Genomic DNA, 15738 nt, shown 5'->3' with positions numbered 1-15738 from the left:
GGGACGGAGGTGAGCTCCCGCTATTAGCCCCAGCTTCTCCCAACCTAGCAGTTCAAAAAGATGCAAATGTGAGTTCATCAATACCACTCCAGTGGGAAGGTAATGGCGCTCCATGCAGTCATGCCAGCCATATAACCTTGGAGGTGTCTACGGACAATGCCGGCTCTTCGTCTTAAAAATAGAGATGAGCACCAACCCTCAGAGTCAGACACGACTAGACTTCAGGTCAGGGGAAAACTTTTACCTTTACCTAAATAGAGGTAAGTATGCAGTTATGTGACTATAAGAGCAAATGAGTGTTTAGAAATTTGAAACTCTAATGGCAACCAGTTTTTTTAACCTAACATTTCAAATGGTGTTCTACTGTACATCAGGGGATTTTTATCTCATACAATCCACAGTATCATACAACAAAGTGAAAAATGCCTTCATTCTTGGTATAAGTAGGTCTTTGATTGTCTCACGGATTGAATGTACTCTATGAACTCTGATGCAACATACATTTGCTCGAATTTAGTAGGGAATTTTGGCATGATTGGGACATGGCACAGTCACAAAAACAGCCAGTTTCCTAATCAGCTGTGGCAAGACCATGTCTTCAAAAATTCTGACATTTAGGTCATAAATTATAGGTAAAGGTAAAGGTTTTCTCATGATATTAAGTCTACTCGTGCTCGACTCTGGAGGTTGGTGCTCATCTCCATTTCTAAGCCAAAGAGCTGGCATTGTCTGTAGACACCTTCTAGGTCATGTGGCCAGCATGACTGAATGGAGTGCCATTACCTTCCCACCGGAATGGTACCTATTGATCTACTCACATTTGCATGTTTCTGAACTGCTAGGTTGGCAGAAGCTGGGGCTAACAATGGGAGATATACTATGTAACAAATTTTTGAAAAAAATCTGTTCCTGTTTTGAAAGTGTTGTTTCCTGTTTAATTGTGCAGTACTTGCTTTGAAAGTAGTTGTTATGCTCCAGAAACTTTGTTTTTGTGGCTGCCACAAACTATGTAGCATTGGTTAAGAGGGCTGCAATAGCACAGCGGGTTAAACTGCTAACTGCATGAAATCTGCTCACCAGAGGGTTGGCAGCTTGAAGCCGTAAATGAGCTCCCACTGTTAGCCCAGCTTCTGTCAAACATGCAAATTTGAGTAGATCAATAGGTACCACTTTGGCGGGAAGGTAAAAGGGCGCCCCATGCTGACATGCCGGCAAACACAAGATCGAAGATGTGTACAGGCAACAGGATCCTTGGCATGGAAAAATGGAACAAGAGCACCTCCCCATGGTCAGAGTTGAGCTTTGCCTCCAGGTGCCAGAAATGAAAAGGAAAAGGTCTTTACTTTTGTCTGTGTACCTGTATTGTATGTTGTTTTTGTGTAAAAGGCATTGAATGTTTGCCTTATATGTGTACCTTTCGGAGTTTCTGGGGAGATAAAGCAGAATATAAATAAAGTGCATTATTATTATTATTATTATTATTATTATTATTATTATTATGAGATATTAACTGAAAAACTCAAGCAAAGTGTGCTGCAGGATGTTCCGCAAAAACCAAGTTTAAAAAAGTAATAAACATTTCCCATGTTTTTTTTATGATAGAGCCAATTAGGAAATGACATTGATAACCCAGGAACAAATATCATGTTACATGGTGTTGGTAATAAAGATAAATTCTACAGACTTGTGTATAAATTTGCTAATTATATTTGTCTTCTCTATATTTATTTCTCCCAGATTGTGGTAGTTACTAGAGAGGAGCAAGTTTCTTTTGGAGCACTGGATGAAAACATGTTGCTGCAGCAAGAGCAAGTTTGATTTTTCTTGTTCTCGCTAGATAAATTCTGATACTGTGAGAATGTAGTATCCCTGAAAGAGTTCAAAGAGGCTCCAACCAGTAGCACCCTCCACTTATATCTACACACATCAGAAGTCACTGAACAGCACCTTTCTTATTGATATCCTGTCATTCTGTCAAGAATGCAGAGATCAAGGAGATTAAACACATAGTTCTGACACATGGATATAATGCTGGCCTAAACGTATGATTTCTGTGGCCCAAAATCCTTCATTGGACCCATGCAACTCTCTTTTATTTTCAAAGGGACATATGTTTAGGAAGGGACCAAAGAAGTCAACTGAATGTCATAAAATCATTTGCCTGCGAGGCGCGTTTCTAATGCGCTGCTGGTGCGGAATCAGGGTAATGATAATCCCCTTAGTGGCGGCAGAAGGTCCCCTTAGGAAACTATAACAAATATTAAACAATTCCTTTTGTTGACTTTATCCAGGGAGCTATCTTCCCTGGAGGCTCTGCTCAACTTTAGATTAATCCTCTCCTTCCCCCAGGAGTCCTTTTGTTAGGAAAGATCGGAAACAAACCCTAAGAATGACAAGCCTGTCTCTAAGCCTTGGATCAGTTGCTGCATTCTTAAAATTATCAGCCCCCATCTGTTCTGTTTGTTCAGCCAATGATCTGGTCCAGGGATATCTCTATTAAGAGACAATTGGATTTATCCTAGAGGTCCAGTGATCAGACTCGCACTGTTAACATCTTGGCTGCCAAGTCAATCTTTCTGACATGGCAAACACAGAATAACAGACAGCTTGGACATCTGTACAGTTTCCCCTTTTGCTGACACATTTTCATGAAGGGAAGTCCTGCCCCTTTGCAAGCTTCCTTCTAGTAACATTTGAGATTCACTCATTACAGACTGAAGCAAACTTATGAGAGCAATCTGAAGACTTAACATATAGAGAACTATTTTCCATTATTTTGGTAAAGTAAAATATTTTTTGTTTAATTTTTTTTTCTTTTAATAGTTATGTATCTTGGTTTTGTTTAATCTGAATTAGTCACTTCTGGTGTGAGAGAATTGGCCATCTACAGAGACGTTGCCCAGGGGAAGCCCAGATGTGTTACCATCCTGCTGGGAGGATTCTCTTGTGTCACTGCAAGCTAGAGCTGACAGACGGGCGCTCACCCCATCTTGCAGATTCAAACCGTCAACCTTCAGATCAGCAACCCAACCTTCAGGTCAGTAGTCCAGCCAGCACAAGGGTTTAACCCATTGCGCCACAGCGGCAATGTTCTCAAGTTGCTTCTGACACACACAAAAAAACAAAACCTGAATTAATCCTGAACCCAACTGCAGCCCTGCAGCCCCAGTGAAGCATGGTTATTATTTCAGCAACCTATACTAGCCAAGCTCTGCTCCATTTGCACCTTTAAAGCAACTCATTTACATTACCATACAAAATCCGGATTATCCGGATTTTATAAGGCAGTGTAGAAGGGGCCTTAGTGAGCATGTGGTTCAAGCACCGCATGGAGCTGGCATTGTTTTTGAGTCTCCAAAAGCTGGCGATGATGCTACATTGTTAGGAAAGGTTCAGTCTCCTTTAGCTAGTAGGTATCAGCAATTCTCTCAAGCAGTGATGATAAATAGCATTCATTGCCTACACGCTCCGCTCCTTTATTCTTCTTCACCAAAACTTGCTAGAACTGATGTGTTGGTGGCTTTTCTCATATGGAGCAAAGAGATCAAACATTTCTGGTTTCAGCTTCACTCCGGGGACGGTGAAGATGGACTGTTCTATGAAGAAAACAAAGGGGAAAGTATTAGTAGAAGCATGGCTTCCCAAATAAGAGGGTATTGGAGCAAAACTATCTTTGATAGAGGGCAATCATTGTTGTTTTGGAATAAAACTCTTCCATGCAATGCTACTCCATCTGGGAATACTGCATGAATTACCCTCACAGATGTGAACAGAAGGATGTGTTAAGAGGAAATAATTATTTCACTAATATTTGTGTTACCATGAGAGAACAGCTAAGGGATTGCAACAGAACTAGTTTCCTCTTTTGCAGGCCTGCACAACCTGTGGCCCTCCAGCTGTTTTGGCTTCCAACTCCCAGAGGTCTTAGTCATTGGACAAGCTGGCTAGGGCTTCTGGGAGTTGGAGGTTGTGTAGGCCTGCTCTATTGGGTAAGGAAATAAAGTGAACTACCTTTCAGGTTGAGCAGTCTACCTGAGCAGTGGATGCTATAAATGTAATAATAATAATAATAATAATAATAATAATAATAATAATAATAATAATAATAATGTGGTGAAGTGTGTTAAAGCACTGAGCTGCTGAACTTGCAGACCGAAAAGTCCCAGGTTCAAACGCCGGGAGCGGAGTGAGCGCCCGCTGTTAGCTCCAGCTCCTGCCAACCTAGCAGTTCGAAAACATGCCAATGTGAGATCAATAGGTACCGCTCCGGCAGGAAAGTAACGGCACTCCATGCAGTCATGCCGGCCACATGACCTTGGAGGTGTCTACGGACAACGCCGGCTCTTCGGCTTAGAAATGGAAATGAGCACCAACCCCCAGAGTCAGACATGACTGGACTTAACGTCAGGGGAAACCTTTACCTTTACCTTTTCTGGAATTGTATATTCCTGCCACTTCTGTGACTGTTTATTTGTATTTTGATTCTGTAGCCCACTTGTCAATGGATGTCCAGAATCAGTAGCATCCATCACAGTCCTTTTTATCCTGGACAACGACCGAGCCAGTATAGACTTGGTTTTGGTTTGTTTCTCCATAGTGCTGCTAATGGGTTAGGTGCTCTTAGTTCCACTCCTCAACTGAGACCTCTCTGGCTTGGTTGGACCTGCCGGTAGTTACACTATCACCAACAGCTCTCAGCATCCTTGGAGCAGGATGGGTTAGGTGCTCTTAGTTCCACTCCTCAACTGAGACCTCTCTGGCTTGGTTGGACCTGCCGGTAGTTACACTATCACCAACAGCTCTCAGCATCCTTGGAGCAGTTCAGCCCCCCCCCCCGCCCACCACCACCACCACAACATGGTGGCACCCATCGAGGGGGTAGTGCCGAAACCCAGGAAACTAGAGCTGACAGCTGGCACAACAAAGCATTGCATGGACAGTTCCTTGACAAAATTGAAGGAAAAGTTGATAAGGAGAAGTCCTGGCTATGGCTCATGAATGGGACACTGAAGAAGGAGACAGAAGGCCTGATCCTTTCAGCCCAGGAGCAAGCCATCAGGACAAATGCAATTAAGGCCAAGAACAAAAAATCAGCTGATGACCCAAAATGCAGACTGTGCAAGGAAGCTGACGAAACCATTGATTATATCCTCAACTGCTGTAAGATAATCGCACAGACAGACTACAAACAGAGGCACAACCATGTGGCCCAAATGATTCATTGGAACTTATGCCTCAAGTACCACCTCCCAGCAGGAAAGAACTGGTGGGATCACAAACCTGCAAAGGTAATGGAAAATGAACACACAAAGATACTGTGGGACTTTCGAATCCAAACAGACAAAGTTTTGGAACACAATACACCAGAACTCACAGTTGTGGAAAAGAAAATTTTGGATTATTGATGTCGCCATACCAGGTGACAGTCGCATTGATGAAAAACAACAGGAAAAACTCAGCCGCTATCAGGACCTCAAGATTGAACTTCAAAGACTCTGGCAGAAACCAGTACAGGTGGTCCCAGTGGCGATGGGCACATTGGGAGCCATGCCAAAAGATCTCAGCTGGCATTTGGGAACAATAGACATTGACAAAATTACGATCTGTCAACTGCAAAGGCCACCTTACTGGGGTCTGCGCGCATCATCCGAAAATACATCACACAGTCCTAAACACTTGGGAAGTATTCGACTTGTGATTTTGCGATACGAAATCCAGCATATATATCCATTTGCTGTGTCATACTCTGTGTCAATAATGATAATAATAATAATAATAATAATAATAATAATAATAATAATAATAATTATTATTATTATTATTATTTATATTCCGCCCTATCTCCCCAAGGGGCTTCCGGGCGAATCCAGCATACAACGGCAAACATTCAGTGCCTCCATAAAGAAACAAATACTGACATAAAATCTCAGGGAAACCCCGTATATGAAAATAACATTAAAACCTAACATCAAATTAAAGCCTAACATCAATAAATTAAACTACACGTAGTCAAACAAAATTATATAATAACACAAAATCTAAACAAACATCCACATTAATTTACAACAGCCAACTAGAGTTCATGAAACAGTGTGGGTTGGTTATGTAGTCAAACAATGATCATTGGGCTGGTGTGGACTAGGAAGGTCCAAATACGGTATAGTTCTCAGCCAGGGGCCCGATAGTTATCTCTTATTATCTAATCCTCCTCCTCTCCATATGCTAGTGAGCATAAGTAGGTCTTCAATTGTTCATTGCTTCATCCAAACCATCATTCCTGCATTTTCTCATATTTTCATAAAAGTTGTAGTGAAGAAGCACCAGAGCTGCTAGTGATACTGATTGTGAGATTCTGGAAGTTATTGTTCAAAATGTAACTTTTCCAAGTTCTGTAGCCTGGTCCTTGACCAGCAATAAATTGGCCCCTTGTGCATGCATCTTCAGTTATCCCAAATCCCTAGAAACTGACAAAGGGTGCTCATTGCACGTCACAGGAATTGCCAAACCCAACCCAGCAGCATTACTCACAAACCTGTGATTTTGTACTCTCATGGTAATGTGCAGTGGGGCCACTGATGCATCATCTTCGCAGTGAGATGTGCAAGATGTAATTGTTGTTAGAAATGATAGGAGTTCTCTGTTATCATGTCAACATAAATACATGTATTAAAAAGGAGTCAGTGACTTGCTATCTCGGCAGAGTAGGCACGAACTGCTGAATCACTATCCTTGGCTCCAGTAGTCAACTACTTATCAGACTAAACTACCAGGTTTTTAGCAGCAGAAGTCTTTGTTTTCCTTTAAAGGCTTCCCCCGTCACCTTTGTTTACAGTCTTCCTGCGAGGACATTGTTGACAATCCTAGCAATAAAAAAATATGTAGGTCACATTTCTCTGAGCAAAATGCTTGTCTTAGCACTCTTTCAACTCATGTCTCCCTTCCTAGGTTTTGACCTTTCTATCTCCACCCTGAGGTCCCATCTACACTGTCATACAAAATCCAGATGATCTGCTCTAAACTGGATTATATAGCTGTGTAGACTCATATAATCCAATTCAAAACAGATAATGTGGACTATCTGATTTGATAATCTGGATTATTTGGCAGTGTAGAAAACCTGGGTTACACAGGCTCTTGTTTACCAATCTCTGGTTTACCAGTCTCTCTGTGAGTCCAACTACTTCTGATACCAACTCTAATTTGGCTATATGCTTGCATCTTGAATTGATATAAATTCCAAGTTTATTACTATAATTGTATCTATATGTGAGTATTTCTTCTTTGGATTACTAATCTTTCATATAATGTTGGCAGATCTATCTTTCATCCTCTTTAGCTGTGATCCTTCAAGGTCCTTTTGACAATCATGGCTACTTGTGCTTCTTATGAGCAAAACCTGGAACTGCAACATGGGTGGCTGTCCAGAGAGAGGATCCTGATTGCAATGTTGAAAAGTTTCCATAAGTTTCTATATCTGTGAAGCCTTTGAGATGAATAATTCTCCTTGGACTTCCTTGCTTTCCACAGATATCGTAAGGAGGAGGCTTATGGGTGCATCTAAGGCCCCTTCTACCCTGCCATATAACCCAGATTATCAAAGCAGATAATCCACATTACAGTAGAATCTCACTTATCCAACTTTCGCTTATCCAACGTTCTGGATTATCCAACGCAGTCTGCCTCCCGCCCGGATCCACAACAGTTTCTCTAGGTCGCAATGACTGAACTTTTTACGGATTTAACTTCCGACAATTTTGTTACTGCAAGTTCATTTTATGAATTCTATCTTTATTTGTAGTCAATTTTTCAGTAGTCAAGGTTTTTGTAGTCAAGGTTTTCAATACACTGCGATGTTTTGGTGCTAAATTCGTAAATACAGTAATTACTACATAATGTTACCGTGTATTGAATTGCGTTCTCTGTCGATTTGTTGTAAAACATGATGTTTTGGTGCGTAATTTGTAAAATCATAACGTAATTTAACATTTAATAGGCTTTTCCTTAATCCCTCCTTATTATCCAACATATTCATTTATCCAACATTCTGCCGGCCTGTTTATATTGCATAAGTGAGATTCTACTGTATCTGCTTTGAACTAGATTATATTAGTCTACACTACAGATCGATTTCTAAGATCGACAGAGATACTCGCAGGAACACCTCAGCAAGTGAAAATCCAAAAGTGGCAGATTAAAACCCGGAACCTCAATCAGTGGCTGAGATCGGATGAGAAATTCCCTCCTGGGCACACAAAAGACTGGGCAACTTGGAAGGCGCTGAACAAAGTGCACTCAGGCACCACAAGATGCAGAGCCAACCTGAAGAAATGGGGCTACAAAGTGGAGTCCATGACATGTGAGTTTGGAGAAGAGCAAACCACAGGCCGCCCACTACAATGTAGCCTGAACCCCACAATATGCACAATGGAGGACCTTCTTACAGCGACACCAGAGGCACTCCAAGTGGCCAGCTTCTGGTCAAAGGAAATCTAGTATTATGTCAAGTTTTTAACTTTGTTTGTTTTTTTAAATACATTACAACTGTACCCTCAGTTTGCTTCTGACACAATAAATAAAAATAGCACTACAGATCCTCACAACCTCAGAGGATGCCTGCTATAGATGTGGGCGAAACGTCAGGAGAGAATGCTTCTGGAACATCGCCATACAGCCTGGAAAATGCACAACAACCCTATGATTCCAGCCATGAAAGCCTTCGACTATTAATTGAACACTACAGATAATCTGGATTTTATGGAAGCGTAGAAGGGGCCCAAGAGTGTCCTTTCTCCAAAAGATGACACAAGGGTTTTTTTTAAGACATAATTCAAGTCGCTTCTGGTGTGAGAAAATTGGCCGTCTTCAGAGACATTGCCCAGGGGATGCCTAAATGTGTTACCTTCCTGCTGGGAGGTTTCTCTCATGTCCTCGCAAGCTAGAGCTCACCCCATCTCGTGGATTCAAACCGCCAACCTTCAGATCAGCAACCCAACCTTCAGGTCAGCAGTTCAGCCGGCACAAGGGTTTAACTCATTACACCACCGCGACACAAGGTGGACAGATCAAAGCAACAGCTCCCCCTGTGGCCGGAATCGTGAAGCTGGAAAGATGTTAAAACTGAATGTTGTTTGTCTGTTGGCATTGAATGTTTGCCATATATGTGTTCATTGTAATCCGCCCTGAGTCCCCTTCAGGGTGAGAAGGGCGGAATATAAATACTGTAAATAAATAAATAAAATAAAATAAATTCAGCCTACAGGCCTTTGTGTTCCCCCAGAATTGTGACTCTCCAAAGATGATGGAGACTGTAGTTTAGCTAGGGAGGGGACAGCCAAAGTGAGAGGAAGAGAACGACTGTCTGTGTAATGTTGGTTTCCATCCTTCCTTTCGTAGTTCCCTTATATCACGATGGAGAACAGTTCGGAAACTTTCAAAAGTTTCCTTTTTCCCTGAGTGTGTATATCTGTATATAAATAAGGAGTAAAGTTGGGATTCTCTAACATAGGTTCCTATCCTTATAGAATTCTTATCTGGAAATTCTCTTTATAAAATGCCAGGAGCCCCAGAAAAAAAATAATTTGGCATAACAGTAGTGGGAATGCAGCCTGCTAATCAAAAGGATTCAAATCTTTCTATGTGCTGCCAAGCTCTCTTCTTCCCACCCAGTGGAGGGGGAGACAGGGAGGGAGAAAGAGACAAAAAGACGAGGGAACTGAAGGCATGGAGCTTCTCTTCTTCTCCACAATCTTAACAAATGCAAAAGCTTCCACTCCACTGACTCCTCATTAACTTACCGAATCTGACAGTCTAATTATCGCAGCTGCTTTGCGCTTAGAATAAATAAATATGAGAGTGGCTGTTTAAAGAAAATGGGAAGGGAAATGCCATCATCCAGACAGTGGAGAGGGAAGGAGGGAGAGAGGGAGATTGTTTTAAATTTTTATATCCAAACATATTTAGAGCATTTTGGGGGAAAGATAATAAGATAGTTGTCTTTCAGGCTAATTGAGTTCCTCCGTTTGCGGATGCTCCCTTGTCACCATCTCCAGTGTTCACTTTCAAACTCTTCTTGCCTGTGAAATCAGTTCTCTGTATCAGTTTTACTCCTCAGTTCCCACACGTGGATGGTGACAGGAAGACTAATTTTTGCAAGAGTGATTTGTAATTCAACTCTACACGTCACCCCCAACACTTGGGAAATTTCCTTTTTGGAAGTATGACTCTCAGAATGCCAAAAGGAACTTTCCTGTGCTATGCTCCCTAACAGCATCCCTCGCATCGCACAGCCCAAACAGTCCAATCCAGAGAGAAGGGTATTAGTTGGACTTCAAATGTTTGTGTTTGCTTTATGGATGGGTTTGGGGACCCCCAGTGGCGCAGTGGGTTAAACCGCTGAGCTGCTGAACTTACTGACCGGAAGGTTGGCGGTTCGAATCCAGGGAGCAGAGTAAGTCCCGCTGTTAGCCTCAGCTTCTGCCAATCTAGCAGTTCGAAAACATGCAAATGTGAGTAGATCAGTAGGTACTGCTCCAGTGAGCAGGTAACGGTGCTTCATGCAGTCATGCCGGCCACATGACCTTGGAAGTGTCTACGGACAATGCTGGCTCTTTGGCTTAGAAATGGAGATGAGCACCAACCCCCCAGAGTCAGACATGACTAGACTTAATGTCAGGGGAAAACCTTTACCTTTACCTGCCTTGGGGACATGTAGCATAATATTTTAAAGGTGGTTTGTGAACCATAAAAATGTCATTTGCGTCTGGCATAGACTTGGATGGAATGGCACAGTTTCTATAGTTTACAGAAGGTTTTTAAGGGTGGTTTTTCTTTTATTAATTTTTGTGTGTCAGGAACAACTTGAGAAACTGCAAGTCGCTTCTGTTGTGAGAGAATTTGCCGTCCACAAGGACGCTGCCTAAGGGACACCTGGATGTTTTGATGTTTTTACCATCCTTGTGGGAGGCTTCTCTCATGTCCCCGCCTGGAGCTGGAGCTGTTAGAGGGAGCTCATCCATGCTCTCCCCAGGTTGGATTTGAACCGGCAACCTTCAGGTCAGCAACCCAACCTTCACATCATCAGTCCTGCCAGCACAAGGGTTTAATCCACTGCGCCACTGGGGGCTCCTTTATTAATTGAAGCTGCCTTTAAGGCTGTCGTTTGAAGACCAACTATTTCTCTTTGTGCTTCTCTTTTCTCTGTGGCTGCAAATCCCTCCGTCTTTCCTTTTATTCTCAGTGGGGAAACCAAATGAGTACAAGCAACTTGGGTGGGACCTTTAGTGAAATAACAGTGCAAAGAGGAAGGAATAAGAAGCCCTCTACCCCTGTATTGGTCTTCCCTTTCAAATAGGATCAATAACCACTGTCCTTCATTAAGTGGCATCAGATAATCCTCCGGTATTGGCCTCAGCCTCTTTTACTGTAATACGAAGTGCTAAACCCTTGGAGCTCCACTGTGTCCCTAGAAGAAAGTTGGCGCCATGCTGAGAAACCTGAATAGGGTTATCTCAAGTTTTTGTTTTTCAGTTTGCACCCGAAACTTAAGCTCTTTAGCACACCGGTATCTCCAGTTTGATCTGGATATCTCTTTCTGTGTTTCAAGTACAGAGTTATCAATACACTGCCCCCATGTACTTGTTTTCTGATTTGTTAGCTCCACTGTTGTCAAAAACGGAGTATCCCAGACTCCTGGACAAAAGAACAGTTACCTTCCACTCAGCCATATAACCTAGAATATCGAGGCAGAAAATCCCACAATATCTGCTTGGAACTGGGATATCTGAGTTCACACTGTCATATATTCCAGTTCAAAGCAGATAATGTGGGATTTATTCAGCTGTGTGGAAGGGGCCTCAAAGACCAACCTTTCCTAAAATCAGATTCCAATAAAAGTGAGTTATAAATGTCATTTCCTAATTGATTCTATCATAAACACATGGAAAGGTTTATTAAACTGCAAAAACTTTGTTTTTGAGGGACATTTTGCAGCACATTTTGCTATAGTTTTTCAATTAAAACCGTATCTCATAGAGTCTTCAACATAGTTTGTGGCAGCCAGAAAAACAAAGTTTCTGAAGTATAACAACTACTTTGAAAGTAAGTACCACACAATTAAACAGGAATAAAACAGAAACAAAAAAAAAATCAAATTTTGTCACATAGTGTTACTGCTGCTGTTGCTACTACTACTACTACTACTACTACTACTACTACTACTACTACTACTACAGTAGAGTCTCACTAATCCAAGCCTCGCTTATCCAAGCCTCTGGATAATCCAAGCCATTTTTGTAGTCAATGTTTTCAATATATCATGATACTTTGGTGCTAAATTCGTAAATACAGTAATTACAACATAACATTACTCCGTATTGAACTACTTTTTCTGTCAAATTTGTTGTATAACATGAAGTTTTGGTGCTTAATTTGTAAAATTATAACCTAATTTGATGTTTAATAGGCTTTTCCTTAATCCCTCCTTATTATCCAACATATTCACTTATCCAACGTTCTGTTGGCCCGTTTATGTTGGATAAGTGAGACTCTACTGTATTTTAATATTTTTTTCCCATTTCTAGTAAAAAGGCAAAACAAGATAGATTTTCCTGCAGTGGCGCAGTCGGTTAAACCTCTAAGCTGCTGAACTTGCTGATTGGAAGGTTGGCAGTTCGAATCTGAAGACAGGGGTGAGCTCCTGCTGTTAGCCCCAGCTTCTGCTAACCTAGTGGTTTAAAAACATGCAAATGTGAGTAGATCAATAGGTACCGCTTCAGCGAGAAGGTAACGGCGCTTCATGCTGTCATGCTGGCCACATGACCTAGGTGGCATCTACGGATAACGCTGGCTCTTTGGCTTAGAAATGGAGATGAGCACCAACCCCAGAGTCAGACTTTATTAGACTGAATGTACAAAGGAAACCTTTGCCTTTACCTTAGGCTCTTGTCACTCATCTATCCAACAAACCAACAAATTATATTTGGTTTGCTGTTGTCTGAATAAACTGCATTTTTAATATACTAAATATGATTTTATACCAAATTATATATAATACTATTTATGTTTCTAAAGTAAGGAATCATTTTCAATTAGGCTGAGCCCTTCCCCACAAATGTTTTGGAAAAACTGGACCACCAAAATTCCTGTGTAGTTTAGTTTTCCATGGAATTATCCATCACGAATATATTCAACAGTCAAGCGCTAACAATCAAATTGTTGTTAACTCCTCCCAACAATAACAAAGGTTGCCTGCAGTCCACTCTATGCACACTTCAGCCAGTGGTATGACTAATGTTGGTGTCACCCTGTGTAGTTATTTGTGGTGTCCCCTCTGGGGTTTCCTCCTATACCAGACCATGTTACAATATTAGTGCTAAAATACTAGAAAATTAGACAAAATCAGCAGCTATAAAAAAAACCGCAGCAACAAAAATCACAGTGTGTGCTTGTAGCACATGCAGATAAAACCATATGATGTGAAAAGTCATTGTAACTGGGTAATAATTATATTTTTGATCAGAGTGCATGCACATTAGAAAGTTCAAAAAAGAAATTAGCACACAGTTTTAGCCTGGTAGGTGTATTGATGCAGTATATGTATGTTGAGCTGACCAAAATCATTTGGTTTTTGGATCTAACCACAGGGATACTTTTAATTAAAAATATAGTAAATTTCTGCGGAAACACAACACAATTTATTTTAGTGAGGAAGCCCACTCTGTGTACAATTTGCACCCCTTGCACTCACTCTGAACATATAGAACACTTGTAAGAATCTCCCTATTCAAGAATATTTCAGTGATAGTGGATGGGAAAACTAATTTGTCCTCCTGCAAACACATACAACTAGGCAACATTAATAACAAGCTGCCAATTTAGACTCCCACACACATACCTTAAAAACTGTTTGGGGGTTTTCAAACCTGAAACATACATGTTTTTAATAGAGTTTAGGGTCTATGAGTGAAATCAAAACTAATTGCCAGTTAAGCTAAATTAAACATAAAACTGAGTTAAGAGTCATACATGAAAACTCCTAGACTTCTCAGCACTCATTCTGGTCAGGATGAAACAACATTCAGGACAAAGATGAGCACGGATGAGCTAAATGTCCTAGTTGGGTATTAAAGAATGTACACATTACCCATCTCATTTTACAAGTGCCTTTGAAGAAGCTCTTATCTCAAAGCGAATTTTCCCACTGAAATGTACTGAAATACTATTCATCTGTGCCCCCCATTTTTTGTTGTGTTTTTAAATAAGAAAATGTATTATATAAATGGCAAATAATGTATAAATGCACATTCATATGGAACAATTTAAAAAGGAAAGATCAACTTTTAAATGGTAGAAGCACAAAGTTGTGGCAAGGAAGCACAAAGCATAATCAATTAACCCAAAGTTCCTCAAAGCAGACAAGAGCAAAATGGACAGCAATGTCCCAAAGTGGACAAGAGCATGAGGCACGGAGGCTGCTCACTTGAAGGCCTAAAACCCTGTACTTTGGTGCTCATGCTTCATCTGACACTATCTCTTAACACAAAATGTTGCTCTTATGTCAAAGTGAAAGCCGGGCTGAGCAACGGCTTTTAACTGAAAATGCTCTTAAGTTGGGATGCTCTTAAGATGAGGTTCCACAGTATAAGGATTCTTTCCTTGTATACTAAAGCTTTTGCTACAAATGCAAACTGTAATTATGAAAAGTTTGTTTCAGAGGATTCCGGCATAAATATTATCAACAGCTGGAGTTAACAGCCACAATTTCCTGCACTTCTCAGCTTGAGGAAGTTTTACGTCAAAGTCAGTTTGTCTAGTGAGCATACCATTTGAGGTCAATGTGAATTCGGACAGAACAAGGCATTCACTACCAGTTTGGAAAACTAGCTGGAAAGGGTCAGAAGGGATCTTTATCACTCGGAACTATTGTACACTAACATCAGCATGTTCTGGCACAATACTGTACATTACTGGGAAAGGATTTGGAATTTCCCTGTAGGATTTTATTGAGCCATCCTTCCCTTCTTTTTTTCTGCATATTCAGAACATCCTCCAAATTTCACAGCCAAATGCAGAAGACTGAAAAGGTATCTGGGGAGAGACCTCTCTCCCTACTTTCCATGAATTGAGGTCTCCTGTAAATGTGACCCAAGATTTTATTGTGCAAAATGAACTGTGCACATCTATAGTCAATAAGGAACTCCTGATCCCAATTTTTTAAAGCCACATTAATTTCCCCAGTGGGTCATTTACAGTAGAGAATAACAGAAAAGGGACATGGAAGGAAGCAATTTCTCCAGTAGACTGAAAAACAGGGAAGATTAAGTGGAAGGTGATCTGGATGGCGAGGGTTTGCAAATGTATATTTTTCATGGAAAATGTGTGTGCTTGTGTGTTCTCTGTGTCTTTTGAGGACTTGAATGTATGTATGCCATATGGGTGGGGATATCATTGTGTTTACGATACATACGAAACAGTCTCTCATTGAACATCGAGAAAACCAAAGTGCTCTTCCAGCAGTTATCAACCAACCCCTCTGCAATGCCAGAAATACAGCTTAATGATGTAACATTAGAAAATCTTGACCATTTCTGCTACCTTGGCAGCCACCTCTCCACAAGTCAACACTGACACTGAAATAACACGGCTGAGCTCTGCGGGTGCAGAATTTTTCCAAATGAAGCAGAGAATGTTTGAGGATCGGAACATCCGTAGAGATACCAAGATGCTTGTTTATAAAGCTAA

General features: G+C 41.1%; 1 protein-coding gene across 1 annotated transcript in view; it reads right to left on the bottom strand.

Moving 5' to 3' along the window:
• Positions 1-817: 817 nt before the first annotated feature.
• Positions 818-15738, bottom strand: part of cdk15 (cyclin dependent kinase 15) — a 104706-nt gene continuing 89785 nt past the window's right edge. Inside the window, exon 13 of the mRNA XM_062962013.1 lies at positions 818-3596. Within this exon, the coding sequence (XP_062818083.1) occupies positions 3487-3596 (110 nt within the window). The 3' untranslated portion in view covers positions 818-3486. The remainder of the gene's footprint in view (positions 3597-15738) is intronic.

Source organism: Anolis carolinensis, chromosome 1, assembly GCF_035594765.1.
Source record: "Anolis carolinensis isolate JA03-04 chromosome 1, rAnoCar3.1.pri, whole genome shotgun sequence".
NCBI classification, from domain to species: domain Eukaryota; kingdom Metazoa; phylum Chordata; class Lepidosauria; order Squamata; family Dactyloidae; genus Anolis; species Anolis carolinensis.
The sequence above is the reverse complement of the archived record's forward strand: the minus strand, read 5'-3'. Positions and strand labels throughout refer to the sequence as shown.